This window comes from Limulus polyphemus, unplaced genomic scaffold, assembly GCF_000517525.1.
Source record: "Limulus polyphemus unplaced genomic scaffold, Limulus_polyphemus-2.1.2 Scaffold2087, whole genome shotgun sequence".
In the NCBI taxonomy this organism is placed as follows: domain Eukaryota; kingdom Metazoa; phylum Arthropoda; class Merostomata; order Xiphosura; family Limulidae; genus Limulus; species Limulus polyphemus.
In genome coordinates, this window is record NW_013667697.1 from 45,693 (window position 1) to 73,281 (window position 27,589).

Sequence of the window (27,589 nt, forward strand, 5' to 3'; positions counted from 1 at the left end):
ATATTGAATACAAGACAAGGGATAATATTGTTTCACTGTATAGATCACTTGTAAGGTTTCAGTTTGGGCTCCCTTCCACTAGAAGGACATTCAACTGTTGGAGAAGGTTCAGAGATGAGCCACTATGATGATACCTGGGACGATGGGATTGTCCTATGATGAAATACTAAAATCTCTAAACTTGTTTTCTCAGGAGAGGAGAAGAGTCAGAGGGGATTTGATTGAGGTGTTTAAGATTATTAAGGGTATTGATAATATAGATCCATCAAACTTTTTTGTGTTTATCACTGAAAACAAGAGGTCATAAATTCAAATTTTGGCAGCATAGGAGTTGTCCACGGTTTAGATAGTAGTAGTGCTTTTCAGATAGGGTGGTTGGCTTTTGGAATGAGCTGCCTTCAAGGATGTAAGAGGTAGAAAATTTAACTGAGTTCAAGAAAAGATTGGTTGAATACATGAGTAAAGGGGTGTTTATAGTTGGGAGCTGGAAGGGACATCCTTGATGGGCTAATAAGCTCCTTTTTTGTATCTTTATAATTTTATTAATTTATGAACTTATAAAGGTGTAAGGGATTTACAATATAGGCCTCCTTAAGTCTACTATAAATTTTTTCTCTTACTTTTAGGCATAAATTACAAATGTTAATTATCTTTTATCTCTAGACTATAAATGCAGCTACAGATCATCATTACTGTCATGCTAGTTCACAAAAAAAAATCACAACTTAAGACAAGATTTCAATGATGTGTTTTTATAAAACTTTAGTAAGCTTTGGTAGGCTTTTGCAGATTCTTGCTTACAGTTGTTACTGGCCCAGTGAACAATTTAACATAAACAGTATAATCATGAAATCTAAAAGTGCACAAAACGTGTTTAAAGCCAATCTCTCATATAACATGAATATTAATGTCTATCATTGTGGAGTAAAGAAAAAAAAAATTTATATATTTGAATATTAAGTTTGCTGGGTTATTTAAGAAAGTATACAGATTTCTTCTTTTTCTTTTATACCTTCTCTAATTAAGAGGTTCAGTGACAGAAAACCATATACTTTCACTTCCCTGCACAGAAAGTATTGCCAGTCTGATTTGAATGAACCTAATAAAACTTTTAAAAACATGCTTTCTGAAAATAACTGTAATATTCTAATAGTTTGAAAAAAAGATTTTAGCTTTCCCCAAAAAAAGTAGAATTATAAATATTTGATTAATAACAACTATAAAAATCCAATTGTCCATTATACCTAGCACCATAAAATTTAGAATTTTTGTTTTCTTCTCAGTAGAGGGCATTATCATAACATCAATGAAACTAGATATTTTTATATAAGTTTACAGTACTAACATGTTTGTGAATTTGACAGTAATGTAGAATCATACTCTTTTTTTTTTTCTTTTTTCCTTTGTATTAGGAGTAACTTTCGAAACACTTTTAAAGAAATGCATAAATTTAATTTAGAAACACACTCTTCGTAACAGTTAATGACTAATCAGAACTTATAATGTTATACCCATAAAAAAGACAAAACTACTGTAATAAAATAATATCAATACTTCTTCTCAGTTACATTTTATGCCAAACAGGCATATGATGATTATTCATGTGATCTGAAATATAAATAATAAATAATTTGTGTGTTGTAGTTTTACATTTTTACAGCTCCTGATGTTTCACTTCAACATAGAGTATGGTAACCAAGAAAACCAAAGGTTGGCAGGCACTGATATTGCATTCTTAAAATCAGTTTTGATAAAGTCCTGTTATTTTTTCTCACTCCTCTGTAAGAACTGTTTTAGTGTGTAGAGTAATTTGACAGAATGTGATGTCTCCCGAGAGTATTCCATACACGCTTGATGGGAAAGAAGGCCACTACATTTGGTCAGTTTGTTCTTCCTCAAAGAATGGGACAACCAGTTTAGCATGGTGGAGATAGATGGGCATTATGACCCATTAGGCTGAAATTGAGGCCAATTTTATGAGCATATGGTAGCATGATGGGTCATAGTATTTGTTACTTATTATGTGTGGCATTAATGGTGATACTCCACAAGACTTAAATAGTAGTTTGTCCACCAGTGCTTACAACACCACCATGTGTATCACATTCCTGTATGATGTATCTGGTTCTAGCTTTTCTCTAAGTTCTAAATGAGTGTAAGCCTATTATCTAACTTCAGTGTGAATTTTGAATTATTTGTAAAAATAATATGGTCCACATTTTGTTATTTCACTAGATAAGTTCTTGGCCACATTACAGACAAGCTTTTCAACATCTTGATATGAGAAGAATGCATCTCATTAAGTGTCTGTCATATAGGCTAACCTTATGAAGTCTATTTCGAACCATCTGTGCATGGACATGGCATACAGTTGTGACTGTGACCATCTAATTCAATCTTAGAGCATGTACATTATGAGTGAAGTGAGCCAGGAGCAAAACATAGTAGTCATTTGCATATGTTGTGGAAAATGGTCTATCTAGTCCAGGTGTTCAGATGACCATTTCTTTTATTTGGAAGTAGTTTCACATTCTGCTAATAATACTTTGTGTTAGATGTACACGACTGTTTCAATTTAAGTTTGATGCGAGAGTTTAATTATTCTTAGAAGCAATAGTTTATCACAGGTTTGTTTATGTAACTGTATACATATCATATGTTGTGTAGTTTAATTGTTGTGAATTGGTGCTTGTTGTATTATTGCATCATGTTACTAGAACCTTCTAAGTTTTTCTCGTTAGTTTTGATTGAGTATTATTGCATCATAATATCTTGTATTGTGTAGAATGTTCTAGGTCTCAGTCAGGTTATAAATACGAGTTCAAAATGTAGTTTGAGTTATTTATATAGTTAGTTAGATAGATAGCTAGATCTAGATTGTGTGATTAGCCGTAAAGAGTATATAGTGGTGACCTTTAAAGGGAAATGATCACGGATTGTATGGTAATAACAGAGCAGAGATAAATAATTCATCTTGTCAGTTGTTATTCTAAAGTAACTCAACCAGCCTGTTTGGACTTTGATGAAAAGATATAATTATTTGAAGCTCTGGATACAACTGTGGTGGCTAACTCTGTAACAAACATTTGTATGTACATTTGACTTGTTTTAATATATTATTAAAATAGAGAGAGAGAGAATAAGACTACAACTTGAGAAAGAAGAAAAAGGAGAGAGGAGAAATTGGAAATAGAGAGAATAAGGGCACACATTGAGATTGCCAAGCTCACCCAAGAGAAAGATGACAGACCCAAGAATGACAGTGGAGTTAGTGTGAGCTGATCGAAGCTACTCAAATCTGATGAACAGAAAGACGACTTGGAGAGGTATGAAAGATTTGCCCAAAGTCAGAATTGGGACACAGGTGACTGGGCAGTCTGTCTCAGCCCCTTCTTACAGGAAAAGGCCTACAAGTATATGTGGGTATAACATCAGAAGATGCCATGGACTCTGACAAGTTAAAAGTGGCCTTGCTGAAATGCTATGGACTTACCAAGGAAGGTTTTCAACGGAAGTTCAGAAAAGTCAAACTTGACACTGGAGAAATTGTATTTCAGTTTGTGGCATGTCTACAGTGATACTTCACAAGATAGACTCACATGGCCAAGTGTGAAAATAGTTTTGAACAGTTTATAATCATGCATTCCTCTGACATGTCACTGTTCTTAAAAGAGAGAGAGCACCAAAAAAGGTGGTCCAGATGATCAAGATGGCAGAACAGTAACAGTATATTGTAGCCCATGGAAGGAGTATAACTGGCTGGTCCAAGAATAACCAGCTAAATTGAAAAGAAGGATGGCTGACCAGAAGCAGGATACCAAGAAGTGACAAGAAGTCAACAGACAAATGGGAGGACAGACGATGTGCTTTTAATAAAATGGGGCACATTGCGAGTGAGTGCAAAATCTGTCACTAACAAGCAACTGCAGAAATTTCAACATAAAGCAGCTGGAGCTACTTACAAAGATGGTGCCGGCAAAAACAAGAAAAGAGTGACTGTCACCATGGGTGCTGCTGCTAGAAGATGCAGAATAGAGACAGTTCATCAGATTTGTCACAAGAAGGAAATGCTATCACAATGATTAAATTGTGCATGATTGATGGTCAGCTCAAGTTAGTAAATGGGTCAACAGTGCCAGTGGTGATCAGAGCATGTGACAAACATTGAGAGTTGCTAACAAACCAAAACATGCCAGTAGGTGAAGGTTATGTTAGGGACAAGAAAGTGAAAGTCCTATAAGATGCTGAATGCAGCAGTGAGGATCAGTCTAATATTTGATGGCCAGGTGATGAGCAAGGTACATCTGTGTGTGCTGATTAATGGGACAGTGAGAATGTGTCCCATAGCAAGAATAAAGGTGGACACTCCATACTACTTAAGGCTATGTGCATGAAGGAAAGAAACTATGTTTATTAGATATAAATTGATGTTGGCCAAAAATATTGTTAGCAAAAGTCACGATAACTAACTTGAGAAAGGTAATTGTAATGCTATTTAAAAAGGTCACATCCTAGGTCTCTAGGAGATTTTTCTCAGTTTTTACTGGTTTTTTTTTCATGATTTGTAGTGAGAGTAGTGACTACTGCAATACTGGAAGGATTGACAGATTAAGAGCTCTTTCTTCATTCAGTGTGTGGTGGTGCATGGCTGATCTTAGTTTTTGGAGCGTGTGGAAAAAGTTATATCTAACAGATTACAATATTACCCAGAAACTAACAACATTCTCAACAATGACCAACTGACTACCTAGTAAGATTAGTCAAAACTATACACCAAGGGTTTAATCATAATCATTCCACAGTTGTAGGCTTTCTGGATGTAAAACAAACAATCGACACTGTTTAGCATAATGCACTAAAGTATAAGCTATCTAATAACAGAATTCCTATTCCATTTATGAAATGACTCTCTAGCTTTATCACCAACAGAACTGCTGAAGTTAAGGTTAACAATTCCATGTCCAATACATTCTCACTGAAAGCAGGAGTCCCCAGGGCTCTGTCCTCAGCCCTCTACTCTGCATCCTCTTTATGAATGACATACTGCTTCTGCGGCTACTATATACACTCATCTCTCAGTATTCTGATGACATTGCCATCTGGAGCACATAACGTGACCCGCTCACTGCTGCATCCAGAGTCCAAGATACATTAAATCAATTTGTTCAATGGTGTAACAGATGGAAAGTACTTATCAACCCAATCAAAACACAGGCAATAGCATTTCACAGAAAAATAGGAAAACAATATAAGAAATTCAGAAAACTCAATCTCACAATATACAACACCCTAGTCATCTTTAAGACTACTGCCAAATTTTTAGGTATCACATTAAATTCATGCCTATAATGGACCACTCACTATAACAACACTCTCAAAAAGACAAGCACCAGAATGCAATAGCCACTCTATCATCAAAATCTACAAAGATTACATCAGACCTCTCTATGAATACAGATGCCCCATTACATGTAATATGCCCAACACAGTATATATAATGATCCAACGGCAACAGGCCACTGTGATCAAAACAGCATTCTGTCTCCCCAAATATGCCCCACAAATCTACGTCAATAACCTCACCAATATACCTGTCATTGAAGACTGTATTCACACTCTAGCCCAAAAATATTACAGTAAAGCCCGAAACAGAAACAGTTAAACAAGTATCTTTCCCGTCCTAGCAGCCATACCCTCTACCTGGCAAACGTACATTTCTCCATTCAACTATATCAACAGTGTATAACATTCATGTACAAACCAATCCTTTCATTCCTTTTTAGCCTCACATTTTGGGCATGGGTCAAGTAGATTATCTGGTGCCTAACCCGTAAAAACCAGGTTTTCTCTGGACAATCCAGTTTCCCCCTGCAACAATATTTCACAGGGTGTAGAATATTCTATCCCATACCTCCTGAAAAGGACCGTTAATCTAGTAAGTCCATGAGACTAACCACCATGACTAACTAGTCATAGTTTATTATAAAAATTCTATAAAATCTCCTTAACTTTAATAAAGTTTCTACAATGCAATCTATCAAAACAAAATAGAGTTCACTCAGTCTGCATCTCCCTGCTCCTTCTGTGATGATGACTGCTCTATTCAACTGATGTAATTGCCATGTGGATAAACAACCACACATGTTCCATGCCAACTGCAACTCTTCGTGGCTTTCCCAGCCTGCTTGAGTCAGCATCTTCCATAACTCCACTTGCCCATCAAAATTTCTCTTTACATGCTTATATCTAAACTAAGCCCAGTGGCTCCATACAAATTTGTTTAGCATCTAATCTCCCAACATGTGGGGTGAAGAGAAAAAAATGTTTCTGACCACCCCGGGTTGTTTTTCAGGTCCCAGAAATTAATTCTGAGACCTTAAAGATTTTTAAACCTAAATTCTTGCCATGAATTTGATTTGATTTGATCTAAAAAAAATTTAGATTTTGAGACAAAAAATTATAGAAATGCTGAATCAAAATATTTTCATTTTTTAAGCCAAAACTAAGCTTCATACAATTTGGTTAAATATTTCTACTGGGAGAAAGAAAAACATTGAGAGATATCAGTGACATCTGACACCCCTCTGGTCGAGAAAGGGTGAATTAACTTTAGTAGTATATGTTAAAACAATTTTGTCTGAAATCATACTCAATTCAAGCTATTGATATTACAGTTGAGTATGTTATATCAAAATCATTTTGAATCTTCACCACATCATTATACTCCATGTCAACAAGTCCAGTCATGCTCTATCTGATGACTGTGCATCTTTATAATAGCCCTGCTGAGTAGCTTCCATTGCAAAATATTCTGTCATAAGGTGGCCATAACCTGCAGGTTTTCCATAGTCCATCTAGTGTACAGAGATGATGATTTTCCTGTGCCTTTTTCAAAAAGCCTGATCAAACAGAAATCCATAGGTGTTGTGTTATATGAAATAATGAATACCAGTTTCATTCTCGAGCTACTTGAAATATTTAAGGGTTTAATGGAAGGTATGTTTGGAAGAGTTATTTTAGCCACATTATTTATTTTTGCTTGGGGCACATGGATGGCTTTTGCCACTAATCTTTGTTTTGTGGAATCTCACCTGTTAGAAAATGTTGCATTTTACTTGTTGCAGATGTCTTTCTTGATGGTCCTGGTTCCCCAAGTTGATTTGTATTTCTTTCTTTTCCAATGCCATTAAGTACAATGGATATCCCCATCTTGAAAAATTCTAAGTCCCCAATTTTAACATATTTTTATGATCTGAGTGTATGAATATTATTTTGTGTTAGAAAGGACTGTTACATAATTTTCCAAATTTTTGGTGGCATCACACTACCTAAGGAACACTAAACAATGTCAAAATATAATTCTGATACATTCCGTTTCACCAAGACACTGTATTTGCTGTGGTTGTTACCTGACTTGCTGATTTGCATATTCAGAATTGTTTTAATATAACTTATTGTACCCTGTGTCATTATTAAAATGTATTAGACAAAGAGCATTTTGTAGCTAAAATGGTCATAGTTATCACATGCAAGAAATATTTGAAATTGTCTTATTTAGGTTGCATAAACCACAGTCCTCCAGGAAACTGTTTTATAATGTTTTTATCATTATGTATGTAATTTTAGTAGCAAGAAAATTACCATATTTATAATAGTAGCTTGTATTAGCTTAGTAACTATTCTTCTAATCTAAATTTGAAATACATAACCATTTTATTATAGGTATATACTTGACAGACCTTGTATACATAGATGTTGCATACCCAGAATTAGAGGGACTAAAGAACCAACAGCGTCATATGAAGATGAATAATATTCTTAAAATAATATCTGACTCACAACATTCTAAATATGGTAAGTGGACTGAAAGAAAAAATTCTTGATATTCATCAAATGGTAAGTGATGTTATCCCTAATTAGCAGAGTTGTAACTAAATTTGATAGTTGTGACATGTTGATCACTTCTGTCTTAAACTCAAGGATTTTCTGAATGGAGTATGATATTGGTTGGTATTGTTATGTCATCAGGTGGGGAATGATTCTGTCTGAAACTCATGGATGTTTTTAATTAATGCATAGGTGTATGTGAAAATTAGGAGTGATGTCTTATTATAGCATAGTCTGTCATCAGTTTTTGAATTTTACTATTTGATGAATTATCCCATCTGAAGTATGAGATTGGTGGTATATGGGTAACAATTTTATCTGAATTTGAAAATTATTGAAGAGCTGTATAATTCAAAATTGTTTGTAAGGTGTTGTAGTGTGGTTAACAACCCAATTTGACGTTGATAACTATTTTAAGATTGTTAGTGATTGTGTCTGATTGTTCTGAATGATTCTATCAGAAGCTGCTAGATCTTATTCATGTGTGAAATCAGTTGGTGTTAAATAGTGACTGCTCTTGTAAGAAGCTGCTGACTGTTATAATATAATAGTGATTCTAACTTCAGCTTTCACGGTTGTCATATTACGAACGATCTCTTGAAATGTTGATGGATGCTATAAGTTAGTGAACATTTCTGTTTGATATAATAAATGTTCAATATGAAATTGAAGAATGTTTTGTATTCTTCCTAAAACTTTTCTGATTGTAAATTAAATTTTAAGTTCTGTCATCTACAAGTTCTTTTTTGTTTGATGTTAGAAGATTTTTCTGTTTTTATAAAAAAAATAATCAATTTTTAGGGTAAGATATTTGATGTAGAAATTTTAGACACTTGAAAGGGGAGAATTTCATATTCATTCTGGCATATTTTATTACTTTAATGGTGGAAAAATGTATGATGATAGCTAAGAGTCTGTTAAAGCTGTACCACCAGTAGTGGTAAAGGTGATATTGGTACATTTTAAAATGCCATCATACAAGTAACAGATTTAGGTATATTAATGTTTTGTTTTTGTTATATTATTGAAATGAAATTTAGATATATGTATTTATTTATTTATTGTACTAAATCAGAAAGGAAGATGTAGAAAAGTATACTTATATTAAAAAATTAATATTTTTTAAGTAATTATATTTCTGTGTTTGTGAATAAATTGGACAGTAATGCACAACTAAGAGTTGTAGGTGTTGATGTTTTTTTCTTGTAAACTCTTCTTAGTTTCCTTGTTTTATAATGTGTATGCTTCTTATATGTGTATGTTTGAATTAAAGCTGAGGGTATCTTGCACTTATCAGTACCAGTATAACATTGAAACTAGCTTACTTTAAAATCACACCATATATGTATAAGTGATTCAGTTGAGTAAATATATTAAGGAAAAACCTAAGTATAAGTCATGCATATGACACTCTTTTTTTTTTTCAATGAAAAAATAGAGAGAAAGTGATTTATTTAGTGTATCTAGATATGCAAAATTTTGACTGTTGATCAAAAATTAAAATATGCAGATCTGCCTTTTTATAATGTAATTTATTATTTGAAATGAAAATTTTATAACAAAAATATATTTTATTTATACTTAAAGTCTTTAACTTTTTTTGTTTTTTCAGACCAACTTCCAGTTCTTCCACATATTCAAAACTACTTAATGTCTGTACAATACATAGAAGAACTACAAAAGTTTGTGGAAGAGGATAACTACAAGTAATTCCTTGTATTTGTTACATATTGAGAATTTAAAATAGTCTGAAGCTGATATTTTAGTTAATTTACGCTATTTGTCAACAAGATTGACACACACCGTTTTCGTTTTTCACACAATATATATACAACAGTACAATTTACAACAACAATTATTACGAATAGTTACCACAAGCAAAGATTTATAAAACAAAAATTTTACTAACTTACAAACAACACAAAATTTCTTCTTTCTAGTTCAGAGTCTCCTTGATATCCAGAGAGTTAACTTGAAGTCGATGTACGTACAATTGCTGAGAAGCTAGCTAGTTTTGTCAGACACTGAATTGTTGGACCGTTGAAGTAAGATAATATTTTCATAAAACCACCAATGTCCGATGAGAATTCAGTAATACTTTCGGAAAGATACTAACGTCCAATGAAAATCCACTGACATTCGAAATTTGTAACTGTTCCTGGTCAAATGTTGTATATTTTCTGGTTGAAAGTTAGCAAAATCACGTTTTATAGCATACATGGTTATAACAGGTTCCTAGCAGACTTATATACTTTCTTTTTTGGCCTTGGTCTTTTTATATGAGTGGGAAATGTCATTCTCAAAAGTTTGGACAACACTGAACTATATTTAACCGGTTACGGAAGTGGATATATTGTCAATTCTTGCATTCACGAATATTCTACAATCTTGGAGAATTGGCGGGAGTTTCGCCATGCATAACTGACACTGTGAGCTAGGCACATTTTTACATATAAACTCAATCCCAACATACGTCATTAAAATAAATATATAACAAATTTGTTACACGCAATACATATCCAACGCTATAAGTTACGCATATTTCTAAATACAAACTTAATCTACACAACGTTCATATTAAAAATAAATACATGACAACAAATTCATTACATATTTTATAACTTTTTTTCACCAAAGATAAAATGATCCAGTATTTTAACTACTGTAGTCTTTAAAAAAATGGCTATTTATATTAAACTAATCAAAAATTGTTCTTTAAAATATTGAGTATGCAGTGTTCATTAAGTAGTGTGTACTTCAAATCTTACTTTGTTCATGTATTCTTGAAATTTTACTCTCTATTATTCAAAAACTTGCATATGTTATGCACGTATAAATCTAAATAAAATTCATATTTCCATTCTTATGCTAGATTTGAAAGCAATCACAGGAAAAATATGTTTACTAATAACTTGTCATTTTGTATCCCTCCACTGCAACATAACAAATAATTCATAATTTCTATAAAGAGAAAGAATTACCCTGTTTGAATTGAAACGTTCATGGTGATTGAGTTAGTTCTATCTTTGTAACAAATAGATTGAGTTTAGTTCTATCTTTGAAACAAATAGTATGCTGAAAAATACGTTCATTGCAAAAATATTAAAATGCATTGATAGGTAAAGGCTTAAATGCAGTTTCTGATATAATTATTTACCTCCTTTCACAATAACAGCTATTTTCGATTTGACTGCCCTCTAGTGCACAAATTTTCACTCACCACCAGCTTCGAACTCCCACTTCCACATGGTTCAGCTGTAGTTAAGCGTGCAAATTAGCATGTGACAACCCTCCACCAATAGGAGTGTAACACACCCTCCTATCACAGCTGATTTCCTCTTTGCAATTCAACCCAATCTTCACTTCGAGATTTGGCATGACAGTGTTAAGATCTTTTGCTTGATTTCAGAACTTTTTTTTTCTTTAGTGCATTTTGAAAATATTCAGTAACTAATTTTCACATTTCAGTGTATTGTTTATAATCCATTATCGAGTTGATTTCTTTATTTGTTAGTGAATTCTATTTCTCACTCAATTATCAGCCACCATTTTTGATATATTGTATTTTGTCTTTGTCACCCTTGTCAATTGATCCCTCCCTTACCTTATTAACTGCAGCACCTAGTTCTGAGTTTTTGATTTCCTCACTTTGCCTGATATTGGGGTCCATGCCAAACATTTTGCAGAACAAATAAGTGTGGGGGCTAGTATGCCATGCCCCTCATGTTCTGCAGTGGTTCATACACTTGCATATCATCATTCAGCCAAAGCTTTCTCGTTAGACAATGATTGGATTCACTTCTTCCCATTAGGGTTTGGACCCTGACAATTCAGTGCATTTAGCTCAAGCATAATTTGCACACCTCCATTTCTCCTTCACATTGTTCCCATCATTATTTGTCATCCATTCACCTGTTGCTGAGGCTTTCCATCATTCTCCCAAGGGTTTTTTTGGCAGAAGCCCATATCCTCCTACTCACCACTTGTTCAGATTGTCTTCATCTGTCCTTTCCCTCCATGCTTGGCTCCTGTGTTGCTGGGATTTCTTGAGTTGGGATTCTTTGTTGACACATGTGCATCTCTCCCCGACTTCCTTGTGAGATCTTCTATCAGCCCCTTTTCTGAGATCTAGGATCTTTGGTGGGCTTCCAGACACTTTGGGGTCTCCTGCTGAATAAGCTAGATTGCACACTTCCCTTACTTCTCATTCTCCCAACCTCCTTCTTCTTCAGTTCCCACTTACTGTCCTCATCATTTTTTTCCTTTACCAGTTCCTCCTTCCCAGACCACATCTACATGGTGTACCATTGTTCACCTATGCCCTGTATGATGTCAGAATTACCAGTGACTACCCTATGGTTTTGGGTCCTGTGGGAGCCAGGCTCACTCATTTTTCAGAAGTGTGGAAGACTTTTACAACCAACCCTGACCCTTGGGTCATTTGAGTTTTGTCAGAAAGACTCTCCCTTTCCTCCCATTTTTCCCTGTCCCAGTTTATTCCCCCCCCCCTTAAGATCCTGTTTCTCACCAGTGTCTTACAGAAGCAGTTCAAGTCCTTCTCATTAAGGGCACCATCAGACTGGTTTCTTCTGTGCTTCTGTGTTGTGGACATTGTGTCTGATGCTGGTATTTGGGTATAGTGCTCATGAAACCCTGGCATTGTAGTGCATTCCCTTGTAGGACCCCATGGTAGGTTGGGTCAATGGGTACTGAATCTTTCTTCTTATACTATGGATCCCCCAAATCTTCAAAAAATAAAATAGTAAAAACTCAGCGTATTGGTAAATGGCCACACCTTGAAGACTCTGAACATCGATTTTCAACTCATCTTGCTCCTGTAACTCATTTTTTGATTTTGCATTCCTTGTCAGAAAAACCTTTAGGACAAATGTCTCCCCTTTTTTATTCAAAAGGGATTAAAGAGGCTTGCTGGCTCTACAAAGTCAGTCAAAAAGCTGCATTCTGGGGACATCTTGGTGGAAACATCTACACCAAGACACAGCGAACTTCTCTTGAATTTGAAGATCATTGGGGATATACCAATTGAAATTACTCCCCATGCTACTTTGAATTCCTCACGAGAGGTTATTGTTCAGAGGGATTTGAAGAACATCCCCGAGTCACAGCTTCTTGCTGGTTTCTCCAGCCTAGGAGTTTCTGCAGTGCAACATATCTCCACTCATAAAGAAGGAATTATGCTGCCTATCAATGTTCTTCTTTTAACCTTTACATCGCAACATCCACCTGCTGCTGACAAAGCAAATTATTTGAAGTGTAAAGAATGGCCATATATTCCCAACCCTCTCAGATGTTTCCAGTGTCAGCAGGTTCAGTCATTCAAAGGCAACTTGTTGTGGTTCTGTGACGTGTGCTCATTGTGGTGGCATAGACCACAATGCCTACTAGTGCATACTGGGCCCTCACTGTGTTAATTGTAGTAGTTCCCACCCCTCTTATTATAGATGTTGTCCTTAGTGAGTGGAGAAGAAAGAGGTACAGCATTTAAAAACTGTTAGCAATGTTTCTTACCTCGAGGCTCGGAAGTTATTGTCCCCTACTCCATCTCGGAAATATACCACTGCACTCTTCTTCATTGCTACAGTGGGAGTGCAGATGGACCTTTCCATGCCACCTTCAGTGTCTTTTTTGCATTATGTGAAGAGTCTTTTGTCTTCAATGAATAACTGAGTTGACAAGTCAACGTCTACTCCTATCTCTGTCCCCACCATTCCTTCTAGTGACTTGGTTGAATACAGTGTTCCACATCCTCTCCATAATTCCAGGGATAAGTGGAATGCTCCTTGCCCACTTGGTTGGAGAGTGAGGATGAATGTTCATTATTCTAGACCAGATGATTTCTGTTCCTTTGGTTGAGTAAGGCATACACGATTCCGTCATTCCGAGCCTGGGGTGTTGCCTTTTGGACTTCTTCAGGTGGAGGAGAAAGTTTGTCTGCTTAGTTGTTGCTTACTTTCACATTGTGATTCTGGTGGTTTGGAACACATCACTCTATGGCTACAGGTTGAGATCCAATAAAAAGTATATCTGTATATAACATTGCAGTCCAATTGTCCTAGCCATCAACGTGGGATATAGGAACCAAGACCCCTTAATTCCAACCCCGAATTGTGGAACCTCAGCTATCTGGTTGGGGTTGGCCTATAATGATGATTATTCATCTACTATTCCATTTTTAATACAGGAACTAAGTTCAGGGTGAAGAGCTTACCTGTTGTAGATGTAATGCAGTTCCCCCCACTTGGATACCACTCTTGGTACACCCCTGATCTAAGCAGATGCTTTCTGTATGGATAATGCCCTCACTGTGGGATTTTAGCTATAAGTGGCAGTGGAGTAAATGTGTTTTGGAAGTTAACATTTTCCTAAATTGAAAATGTATTTCCAATAATACTTACCTCCACTGACACTCTCCCGCCCTTATTCCCCACTAAAAGCAAGTATTAGAGACTAGAAGGGTATCAGTCTCAAAAAAGTGATAAAATTATCTGAATGAAGTGCTTATATGCAGTACCAGGATAGAGGGCATGTTGACATAGATATAGAGTATATCGCCAAGGGCAGTTGAGTGGGGTATAAATGACTGGAGCAAGTGAGAAAAATCAGACCAATGCTTAGATGGACAAAGATTGAAACCCTGGTGGTCAAGTAATAGCTATAAGTGTCAGCGGAGGTAAGTATTATTGGAAATACATTTTCAATTTAGGAAAATGTTAACTTGTGGTCATCCTTTGCACTTTCTCCAGTGATGCATTCCTCCAGACTATCCAGTGCATTGTTCCTCTCCCCTTTTATTCCCAATATTTTATGGGAGTACTTATCACTTCCCGGCTCCTTGCTGCTGGGGTGATGAATCATGAAGGAATCCTCCTGAATGTACATAGTTCCACTCAGTGGAGAGTAGGACAGTGACATTCTGCCTGTGTAGAAGGTATGACTATCCTCCTGCCTCAGATCTAATATTTTAATTCCAGATGCCATCGTCTGGACTGGATTTTTCCATCTACTTTTCAATTCATCCCTCTGGCTGGGAAGCCTCCATCCTACAATTGTCTGGATTTAAATTCTGGTTTTGGTTGGAGCTGGATCAGCCAACCATAAGCTGTCACTTGTGAGTGGGCTGGAACTTCCTCCTACCACGGACTAGATGTTACATCTCCAATGCCAAATGGTTTTGGTCTGGAATTGACCTTTCACTTTGTATTTCTACCAATTACAATCCTAGCCACTCTACACAATATTCCTCTTCCTTTCGAATTTGGGATGGATCACTTATTGTGCCCTTTGATTGCTCCACTTGGGCAAAGATTGTACCTGGTTCAGATGTGGTCCGGTCTTTCAAGGGTGTATCTCATATCTGTAGAGTGGCACATTCCATGGGTGCTCTTTAGATGCTCAATGTGGGATTCTAGCTGTAATTGTGAGTAACTGTAACAGAAGTTAATATTTTCCTACACTGAAAATATATTTTCGGTATAAATTTACCTCCATGCATACTTCCCACCTGTCCCCACTTGCAGTGTTGTTTTTCATATCTAATCTCGAAGTGAAGATTGGATTCCACTGCATAGGGAGTCAGCTGTGATAGAAGGGTGTATTGCATGGTTATTGATGATGGGTTGTTGCATGCTAATTTGCATGCTTAAATGCAGCTGAAACACATAGTATATACATAGAATTAGGTGGGAGCTCAAGGCTAATGGTGATCAAAAATTTGCACACTAAAATGCAGTCAAATCAAGAATTGCTGTAATTGTGAAGGAGGTAAGTGTCTATCAGAAATATATTTTCAGTGTAGGAAAATATAAACCTTTATCAGAAGAGTACAAACTCTAAAGAAATGTCAGAAAGATATCACAAAACTGGAGCATATATTGACTTATCGGTATAAAACCTATAATAATCCAAATTCTAAAATTACACATGAAAGTGTACCACATTAAGAATCTGTATTTGACAATCATCAAACATATTCATAGTTATTATTTAAACAAAAAGCTATGAATATTTGTGAATAAAAAAATCAGAATTTAAAACTTTTTATTAGATAATGCTAAAAATAAAAAGATAATTATTATAATCAGGTTACTAATCATTTTTCCATTCCTGTATTGTACCTAAGTGCTTCATCCCCTGTTTCATATTAGAACACATTAAAATGGATACACACAAACAATGGCTTTACATTATGTTCTTATAGAAGAGTTGTGTCAAATTTATTCCTGGAAATCCATGTGTAAATTCAACACAGTTTGTGAAAAAATAAATACAATTAAGTACTATACAAAACATACACGAAACAAGTAACTTTTATTGTAAGAATGAAGTTAAATGTGAGTTATACACATCTTAAAAATTCATTAGTGTTATATTTATAATTTATTTATTATTATTATAAGTAACTTTTATTGTAAGAATGAAGTGAAATGTGAGTTATACACATCTTAAAACATCATTAATGTTATATTTATAATTTATTTATTATTATTATAAGTAACTTTTATTGTAAGAATGAAGTGAAATGTGAGTTATACACATCTTGAAACTTCATTAGTATTATATTTATAATTTATTTATTATTATTATCGAAAGCAGGTTCGACAAATTTTAGGTTATAATATAGGTTCTGTTAATTTTCTAGGAAAGGTAATTTTTTTTCTGTAACTGAATAAGGTTTTGAAAGACTGGTTTGATATAAATATTAAATTATTCACTTCAGTATTTGAATAATAATGTTTGAGTTTCTTTTTGGTTGGAAAACATATTTTTGATAGATTCACTTTCAACTATGTATAAGCTACTTATTTCTCAAAGTGTAATTATTTGGCTTGGTGTTCAGAACTTTTAATCAATTTCATAAGTTCATGTGTAAGATGTAACGTGTTATGTAACTTGCATTATACATTATTTTTAAAGAAATAACAGCTTCTTATATTAAAGTAAAAGTTTCATTACATACATGTAGACATTGTAATGATATTACACATTGACAAATCATTTGAAAAGAGTTTAACCTCTTCTGTGAATGTGTGCAATGTACTCCCTCATTGATTTCTTATATTTTACAACCTAAATAAGATATAATTGATTTCATTTTATGTGTAGATACTTTGAGGTTAATTTATTTTGTAAACTTTTTAATTACCATAAATTCAAGTTTTAACTTCTTCGGAGTTTTCAGTAATATTGGTATTTGGTTTCTTTTTATTTAATTAGAGTTTCACTTAAATTAGAACCACCTGATGCTCGTTCCACTCTGAGTCGTTCTCGTGAAGACTTGCATTTGTTGGAAAGAGAAAGAAGTCTTCAAGTTCCAGGGGTCATGTTTCCTGGGTCATCTGGTTCAATGCCAGGTCATGGTCAAGTGTGCTCCAAGTTTGTTCCTTGTCATAGAAAAGCTCGTAGTTTAGGCACAAAGTAAGGTCAACTTTCTTTTCTTAAAAACTAAATTTTGCATTGAAATTTGTAATCTATTAGAACATAGATATTGTATAGATTAGAAAAAAATGTTGGATTACATTACTGAATACTTTTTTTTTACATTAAGTTAAAATAGGTATTCAAAGTGACCTTTTTCCAATACAGCTGCACAAGAATATTTAACATCTTTGTTCAAACTATAAAATTGTAATCACTATGAATGAAAATCAATCAAAAGTTTTAATTATTTATCTAGTCTATCATCATAGAAAACTTTTACTTGTAATTGTATATGAGTTTTTAAAACCTTGGCTAGTCAATACTAATTTTGTATATAGAATACATAGAATTAAAAAATTCACCAGCTTTGAGTTTATTTCATAGACAATGTGTTATTTTGAAGTACACAAATTTATTGTTTGCAGTTCTAAACAAGATACAAGTCATTTCAGACTGAGGTTACTTTACAGTATGTACTAAAACATTAATGTAATTCAAATTATAATATGCATGTAGGAATGTACACACTGCTTAGGATAAATAATCTTCTGTTACAATATGCAGTTATTCTGGAAAGAAAATAGGAGAAGTTAGATTTATTTAGTATTTTTTGTGATGGTTACAATGTTGTCAAATCGGCCAAGTTCTTATAGTATTCAGGTAGAGAAAATAATAGATAAATATAAAGTTTTACTGAAAATATATGTTTGATATTCATTTAGGAGGTTTTTTAGAGGTTATGCAGATCAATGTAGAAAACTGTACAATTAAAAAGCATTTTTAATCTTAAGATGAAAATCACCTTGCACTCAGACTAGTCAACAGACTGGACTCTATGTATTTATGTACAAATCTTTAGCAGAAATACTTAATTAAAATTTTGTGTACAAAAGCACTTGTAATGTTTACTGAAAGCTTGCCCAATTTTGTGAAAATACACTTACCACATTAAAAGTAAAAAGTTATAGAATGGATATTTTCATGGCTACCTGATGATTGCAAGGTTAATGAAATTGACTGAGCCCATATTGAGAAAGTCAATACTTTCCCTATCACAAGCTTTTTATCTGAATCATAAGTTACAAAATAAAGATGCACTTGTACAGACTCTGGACAGAGTTTCAAACCACCTAAACAAACATGATACTTAGTATTCTGTAGTGAAATATACAGTTTATTGTGGACATCTTAATTTCTGCCAATGTAGCTCTAACTAGGTTCTGACACAAGAAGGTACTTAATAGGTTGAGAAAAATTGTTTTATTCATATTATTTTTATAGCTGACTACTAGTAACTTGAAGCAGTATATTTTTTCAAATTGATGTGGTTTACTTGATTAATGAAAGATAAGTGGGTCTGACTTGTACAAAGCTCCTTGTTGCATGATGCAAGCATTCTACATTCTCCTTTAAATATTTGTACAGTAGCAAAGGTTTCATTATTTTTGGTTTAAATGCCAACAAAATGATTTTATTTAATGTTGCCATATTATACTTAAGGCAGTAGTCCAATATTTTTAAATTGAGCTTATAATTGAGTCTCACACACACTTAATTTGTTCTGTTTTAGTTCTCGGTAAACGTTTTTCTGAAAAATAATTATAACTATGATTCCATTCTAAAATCACTTCATGAAATATATTGTTTACTACATAAAATACTGAAAATTGTTATTTTAGCTGTTTTTATGTATTACAAGCATCTGAGTTTCTTCAGATATTTTTTTTTCATCCAATATCTTCATTAGTAATTGTGATTGTCTTCCAGTCATTGAAACTTTATTTGCATCTTTCATTTTTCTTAGCATATTCATGTCATCAAGTTCCTGCGAACTCACAAGGTCAGTTTGTTTTCTTAATATACATGATATCATTTTTTGTAAAACTGCCATCTGTTTTTTATATATGTAATTATACCTGGAATATTTTAAAAAATTATTTCCCGAGTTTATGCATTTCCAATAAAAAATGCATTGATTCATCAAATAGTTTTATTCTTAAATGTCATTGTGTGGTAATCATTGTAACTTTGGCACCTTTTCTTGTACTGTATCTCAAGGAAGAATTTACATATATTATCATAGGTTTTGTTTGCTTGTTTTAACAATAAACAGAATATAGGAATAAGAAACTGATGACATGGTAACTTTAAATTTAAGGAATGTTCTTCTTTGCATACATATTTCTTTAACACATTCATAAAAAAATAAGCTTACAATTTAGAGATGGCAGTTTTGTATCTCTGGGGTTACAAAAAAGGAAAAAGTTTGAATAAAGCATAGTGTTAAATTTGATGGATTAATTTACATATGTTTGACAAGAAATTATTATTACAATAAAATATTAGAAAATTTCATTATAGTTTCTTTTATGTCTTTAACAGCTGTTGTTACATTTTTTAAGCAGTTTGGTATTGGTAGAGACAAATATTTAACTTTTGACTTTTATTTTATTGTAATTCAAATCTATAGGCATCTACAAACATAAATGCATATAATTGTCAGTGATAATAAAAAGAGGTATATTAATTGCTAATCTGTCTAGACTTATGTTTATATATGTTAAGAATCTCGATGGATGGAGGTGTTTTATATTTCTCAAGTCCTTTAGTGATGGTTAAGGTAGAAGTGTAACATCTGTTGAACTGTTTATTAGTAGTAGACATCAAACATCAGTGTCAACTACCCACCATATATTCTGGTGACATTTCAAACAAATTCTTAACGTCTACTGACCATTCTAGTAACAGTGTTTGTGATCTATCAGTTTATTGGTATTTTAAACAAATGCCTGACATCTGATGACCCACTGATCCCCACAGAATGGGTTTACAAAGATCAATTTCTCATATTCTATGTTTTGGACAGAAAGAATAAAAGAAAGTTGATGATAAAAAAAAAGGGGCAATCCTCTAGAACTAGGGTATAATGAACAAAAGTAAAACTACTAGAAATCTAACTGTATTTTTTCTTCAATAGGTTGAGAAAATAACAAATAAAATATAGAGTTTTACTGGGAAAAAAAAGGGGGAATGTGTAGTTAGGACGTTTTAGAGATTATACAAATAAAATTTAACAATTTTCAGATGAAGACATAGACAAATTTTTAGTAAAAATACTTCATTAAAAATTGTGATTTTGTTTGTCTAAAAAACTTGTAATGTTTACTAAAAGCTTTAAAAATTTTGTGAAGATACTATAAGTTATAGTATGAAATCTCTGATGTTTATTTTTGTGTCACATGATCAGTGTAATCCACTGAGTCAGTATTGAGAGAGTTACCATGATACGTATAGAATTGAATCACAGGAGTCACACATCAACATTGGGGGAGAGGATGTACATAGCCTAGAGGGAATGATCATCTTCTGTATTGAGAAGCCTAGGAACAGTGTCTAAGTTCATTGATAACTCAGACAGACAAATGTCCAACATTTGCCAAGTAATCTAATAACAGCAGTCAAAGATATATCAGCCAAGCAGTCTAGATACAGTAAAAAACATACATATCTAACTTCAAACTCAGTGTCCAGCAACACTACGTTTTCCTGACAACATACCACTTGTCTATTTGTTAAGGAAATCCAGGTTCTCAGTGCATATTTTATAAACAATATTTTTTGTTATAGGTTAGTGATTGTAGTGAGTTTATGTAATGTCATTGTACAATAAACAAACCATATTTCTTTCTTAAGAAAAATTTTTTAAGACAGTCTTGTTGTATAATACTTTTTACTTAATACAGTAGAACGTTGTTTAAAAGATATTTGATTTTCTCAAGTAAGACAGATCTTGTATTATTTACATTTATTATTTAAGATTATTATTACCAAATATCATTTTTTTCTTAACTCTTGTGCACAGTCCAAACAAATGATGTTAATTAAAGGGAATAAAAATCCTAATACTACATTTAATTATGTAGCATAAATAAAATGTGGCTATAATGCGAGTTGCCTTGTTGACAGTCATTCCAAGACTACTACTAATAAGCCATGATGTTTTAATAATTAGTTTGTTTAGAGTTCAAGATTGATTAATGTTATCACTGCTTTTCACCATAAAAAGTTCTAACAAAATGTAATCAAATTTCAATATGAATACATTATTTACATTCTTGACATTTACTGATTCAAAACCCGAATCTCAGTTGTAAAGAACATGGCGTTTCTCGCTCATTGTTGATGATATTTTACTGGTTAAATTAAATGTTCTTGTAGTAATTCAGTGCACTGTTTGTTTCTAATGTCAGTAAAACAACTCACTAACAATGAAAATACGTATATCAGCCAAGATATCTAGTAACAGTGGGAAAATATATATATACTTATATTTGTATTACTTATATTTGTGAACCAGATTGTAGTTTGTTATTGAAACTCTGTGTAACTATATGCTATTTTTCACAATAATCATTAAAGGAAAAATGTAGATATGGGTTTGTTTTGAGTATAAAGACGTTTTTTGTTTTTTTCCCAATACATTTACTGAATATTAATTCAATCAGATATTGTTTACTTAAATAGCAGCTGAAATTCAATTTGTGCAATATTGTTATATCTAAAAATGCATGGTAAAAACAAGTATAGTGAACTATGGCTGCCTTTGTATCAAGTTAACCAGTAATATGACTTTTTAATATTTTTTTGAATTATGAAAATTAATTCCGGAAGACTTAAAATCTAGTTGATTATAGTAAGTTGATGTTGGTTTTAGTGTCTAATTGATCTGATTTCTTTAAAATTATATCTTTAATATGACATATCTAAGAATTACATAAGATTTCTTTTTACAGCCTCTCACCTACAACTACATGTAAGTTAAGACATCTTCTTGATGATAGTGTGATAGAAATCTCTCCTCCACTCTCAAGGACGTCGTCTTTAGGTCCAGAATATGGTGGTAAGGTTTTTGAACTGGACTTATGAGCTATAGCCAGTATGGTTTTTAAGTCTGTTATTTTTATCGTAAAAAAGGTTGCTGTATCATTAAGTAATGAACCAGTAACAATTAGTATTTACTTAAAATATCAGGAAGATGTAGTCATTATCTTTTACACAGTTTGCCAACTCAACATTTACATGAGAAACAAGGCATCAAAAACAGATTTTGTTAAAACAAAACATATTTTTATTGACTGCATTGATAACATGACCTAAAATTAAGATGCTGACTATTTTTTAATTCGGTAGTTTACTCTAATACATAGATCTTCTGGGATGATGACTTACCTCTACACATAGCTTATCTATCTTCCTCGCATGTCTGCCAGAGAAATTTACATATCACTAACTAGCCTTGAGGTCATTCTCAACTAATTTCACATGATTTAACTTGAATTGCATTGGTGCATAATTGTGTCATCATGTGAGGAAAGCCCTTCACAAATAGGAAGGTAACACTTTCCCCATACACAATAACTCCCACTATGCATTTGCACTCGTGGTAACTTCATTCTTCTCTTCAGCATTGTATTGAACAGATGTGTTTAAATTTCTCATCTGAGTTCATTATATTGAGATTTGCATCATTAAAAGACACTTTGACTTTCATTTTCTTTGGCTACTGTTTCAAAATCTTTAACCTTTATCACAATTTATCAAATGACAGTGATTTATACTTAGTTCTGTGCAAGTGACATTGTTCACACTTGGGCCATATTTCTACTATGGCTTCTGAAGGAGCATTAACTCTCAGGGTCTTTGCAACCATTGTTCAAAATTTTGTAGATTCCCACATGCTTACTAGGCCTCCTAATTCAGTCCCATTGGCTGAATGTATTTCTCCTCAGTCAGGAATGATGTATTAACCCTAAATATGAATTACTGGCACTGGTGTAATATTTAAAATTATAATAAATAATTAAAAACAACATTTACTATTTACACAATTAAAACTTTATTGAAGTCGTATGGCTTCAATAAGTTTAAATGTGTAAATAGTAAACATCGTTTTTAATTATCTATTAACCCTTTTGCATTGAATACTTCTTTAAATCCCTTTATACACAAGTCACTGAGTTACATTCCAAATATAATGAAACAACTTTACTATCAATGTATGTCAATGAAATTAACATTATAATGTATGTTATAATTCAAAATTTAATGTTATCTAAGTATTAATTCCTTTGTTTCAAAAGAAACCTTAAAAAATATCAAGTTAAACTTCAGTTTTATTGTCACGTGACCCACAAGCTATGAAAAATCTCAACTTTCGCACTCTCTATCTTGAATCAGATAACCCCAATCCTGTGGATGTGTGTCTAGACAATAAGTATATTTACTTGCCCTATTGATATGTATGTTTCAAAGTTCTTTGGCTGAATTCAGTTGAAACTAAAGATAGTTTTTTTCCAACCCCTGACAGGTGCCATGCCTAACTTCTGTATGTAACCTTGAGATTCATACTCATTAGAAAGAACTCATTTTACATTATGATACAACAATAGTTATTTTGAAATTAGCACTCAGTTGTCATCATCAGGTAGATATAACTGCTTTTAGTATTGTTGACTGCTTTGTCCATGATAGCACATACATTTTTTTCTTACCTTAGTATATTATAGTTAGAGAGACAGTTAAATTGTATTGAGGTTTTACTTTTATATCATAGTTAATTATGTATTATTTATGTTTTGAAATGTTTCTCCTTGCTCATTATTAGGATTTATACTGTTTCATTTCACTAATAGCTTCTTTTCCATGCCCAAATGCCTCATCCTACTCACATTTGTGACTCCTTTTGTCCTAACTTGTAGACTTTCTTTTACTTTTCTTGATGCCCTGTCCTTGGTATCTATTCAGCCATCTTGGGAATCCCACCTTACCTTCTATTTCACTTTCTGGTTCCCCATTTTTGCATTTTCTCTCTACCCTCCTGTACTCCTTCTCCTAACTTCATCTTTTATCTGAGGTACTTATTCGTGCTTCAGGTGGGTTTCTTTTGATGTTAATTTCTTTCTCTTTGCTAGCTTTGCCTGTTCCACCTCTTCTGCTATATCCCTCCTTACTTTGTTCCTCTGCTGTTGGGATTCATTAGGTCAGGTTACATTTTTCTTTACTGTACTCCTGTCTTCTTTTTGTATACTTGTTATTTATCTGGCTTCCTTTCTTTGTTTGATTGTCTTTAGTGGTGTACCTTTCTCTGTGGTGACTTGGACTGACGTTATATGGCTTCTGTCCTCATTGTTTTCCAGATTTTTACCTCTTTCCTTACCTTGCTCTTTACTCCTATTTCTCATTCAGATTAGTCTGCATCTAATCTTCCAATTCCGGATTCCAGGCTTTCCCTTTTTTTCTTGTCCTCTCTCTAACAGAAGTCTAGTTCATCACTTTCCTTGTTGGTGACTATCAGACACTTACAAACCTGTGAATATCTCTCTTCTTCTGCTGTTGGTCTCATTTTATGCCAAAGTCATTTTTCATTTCACCACTTTGGTCTCTTTCCTTGCTTATCTTGCCCTTTCCATTTTTAATTCCCCATGACACTGCCTATAGTCTTTTTCACTCAGTATGTGGTTTTTTCACATCTTCCCAATCCTTGCTCTTCTTTTACACTTTGGCTTCTCTTATATTCACTGGTATCGTGAGGGCTTTCACTCACAATATTCACAGCTCAGTTGGTGTTCCTTTTCTTAGACAAATTATTTCTTGGATTGTTTCCTCATTTTTCACCTCTCTTCTTTTACAGGTGACTATTTGGTTGGGTGAGGAACGTATCCTGGAATTTAATTCCTTTCTCATGCTCACTCAATGTTTGGTATTTTTGGGCTTTTTTTCTTCTCTTTTCTCAATCAATTTCAGCAATCTCCTCTTTGACTATGCGCTGTGGCACCAGAATTTATGTTTCTCATTCTCTTCCTGAGCAAGAGTCTCTTTCACTTTTAGAGACTGGCATCCCTGGAACCACTCATCCCTTTAGGGTACACACACTTGTATGTTTCCCACAGTGGATCTTGCATACTCAAAGGTTTCTTTCTGGGAGTCCATTGTTCTCGATTGTGAACCTCTCTTCTCATTGAGGAATTGTCAAGGTGACTGGGCTGTACCTAAAATATTTGTGGTATTCCCTTACCACTTCTCAAACCAGATATTTCTCTTCTTCGATGTTTCACTCTCTGATTTAGGCACATCTCTGTATGAGAACGGGACTTCTGATGTTTGGACAGTAGACAAGCATTTGCTCCACATCAGTGTACTCATCCTTCTCACTATTCGTTAAGCAGGTTTCCATTCCTGCCCTTACTGGTGGATCTGTTGATCATGTTCCACTCAATCAATTCCAAAGTCATTTCTTGCACAAAGAAGTATGTCAGGTTTTTACTCATGTGTCTCAATAGGTGTCTGTGACTTGTTGTTGACAAGTTTTAACAACATACAAACAGCAAATAGTACACTTGTTTTTAAAATAATATATTAAAACAAGTCAAATGTATATACAAATGTTCACTACACAGTTAATCATCACATTTGTATTCAGACCTTTAAATAATCATCTCTTTTTCGTCAGAGTCCACACAATTGACAAGATAAATTATTCTCCTCTTGTTACAATACAATTGGTGATAATTTCACTTACGTTACACTGTTGGTTACCACAGTTGTATCCAGAGCTTTAAATAATTGTCTATTTTCGTCAGAGTCCACACAATTGACAAGATAAATTATTCTCCTCTTGTTACAATACAATTGGTGATAATTTCACTTACATTACACTGTTGGTTACCACAGTTGTATCCAGAGCTTTAAATAATTGTCTTTTTTTGTCAAAAGTCCACACAGGTTTGTTCAATTACTTTAGAACATAATTGACAAGACAAATTACTCTTCTCTACTCTGTTGTTTCAGCACAATCTGCAATAATTTCACTTTAAAAAAAGTGACACAGTATAAACTTTAGGGCTAAACTTACACACACACACACACACAGTCTAGATCTATTTGACTATATCTCTCTCTCTAACTTTGTCTTTCTTTTTCAAACTACATTTTGTACACATATTTATAGAGAGCCAAACTGGGGCCTAGAACTTTCTTCACACTACGAGATATTATGAAGTAATAATACTTGAGAAAATTTAGAAGGTTCTAGTGATATTATGCAATAATACAAGCACCAAATCACAACAAGGAACTACACAATGTATGATTCATACACAGTTACGTAAAAAAACCTGAGATAAACTATTGCTTCTAAAAATAACTAAATTTGACACTTGTTCTATACTTAAATGAAAACAGTCATGTATATCTAACAGGACCCTTTGCTTTTGGGAATTAGACATAAGCTTCTGGGTCCATTCACATTGGGTTTGTCTTCTTGCCTGTAATTTGCTGGGAGCTTAAATCTTTGTGGTGAGCTGCCTCTCTCAGCCAGTCTTCATTTTATTAGCAAAGTTGTCTTTCATGCCATGTGCTTTTGGTAAGACATGCACCTTATGGATGCATTTGCTACACTTCTCAACTCCAGACTTCCTCTCTTCTGAACACCTATTTCCCATCCTTTGACTATAGCTGTCAGTTTGCTCAGCCAGGCCTAGTCTCACCCCTTCCTATATGCCTATTTCCCTCTTCACATCCTCTCTTGTGTCCTCAACTTTACAAACTACTCTCCTTGTCAGGTCCTGTTGTTGGAACCTCTCACCAGATCAGCCTTGGTCCACTTGACATTTGGACCCACTTATCTCCCCAATATTCCCTCTCTCTGTTGTTTCACCCTCATGCATCTCTTTCTCATTGAGGGATTCATCCTTCTATTTTCATGCATATGATTTGGCCAACCCATCTCCTGTTGGTCTGGGTTTTCTAATTGTGTGGCATTCTTCTTGTTGGTTTTTCACTGTTTTTGTCTATCAACGACTGTGGTAAGTCTTTTGTCAATGGTCTTTCCACCACTCCTTTCTTCCTGGCCGTCAAATTATGAACCACTTTTCTGCCTTATTTTACCTGAAGGTTCATCCATGTTCTTTTGGGTCTTTGCCTTTGCTAGTCGTTTGGAGATTTTGACCATGGCATTTCACTTTTCCTGGAACCACAAGGTATTTCTTCCCCAGTCCTCTCCACTCTGTTCTGCCTATTCATTCTCTTCTATTCTCCTTGCACCCTTATGTAGCTTTGCACAAAATTCAACAAACAATCTTCCTTGCCCAACTCCTATGCCTGACTGAGACCTTAATGCAGTTTTGCATGATCTTACATGTGTGTCTCATTTGAGCTATTGACTTCTTGCTTTTCATACTGTCTTTCTCTTCTTACTTGTTTTCTC

At 33.8% G+C, this 27,589-nt stretch overlaps 1 protein-coding gene across 1 annotated transcript in view; it reads left to right on the plus strand.

Moving 5' to 3' along the window:
• Positions 1–27,589, plus strand: part of LOC106465888 (ras-specific guanine nucleotide-releasing factor RalGPS2-like) — a 58,257-nt gene that overhangs the window by 13,622 nt on the left and 17,046 nt on the right. The window contains exons 7-11 of the mRNA XM_022393844.1: positions 7,723–7,854; positions 9,500–9,593; positions 17,122–17,322; positions 19,130–19,165; positions 22,119–22,225. Of these exons, the coding sequence (XP_022249552.1) occupies positions 7,723–7,854; positions 9,500–9,593; positions 17,122–17,322; positions 19,130–19,165; positions 22,119–22,225 (570 nt within the window). The remainder of the gene's footprint in view (positions 1–7,722; positions 7,855–9,499; positions 9,594–17,121; positions 17,323–19,129; positions 19,166–22,118; positions 22,226–27,589) is intronic.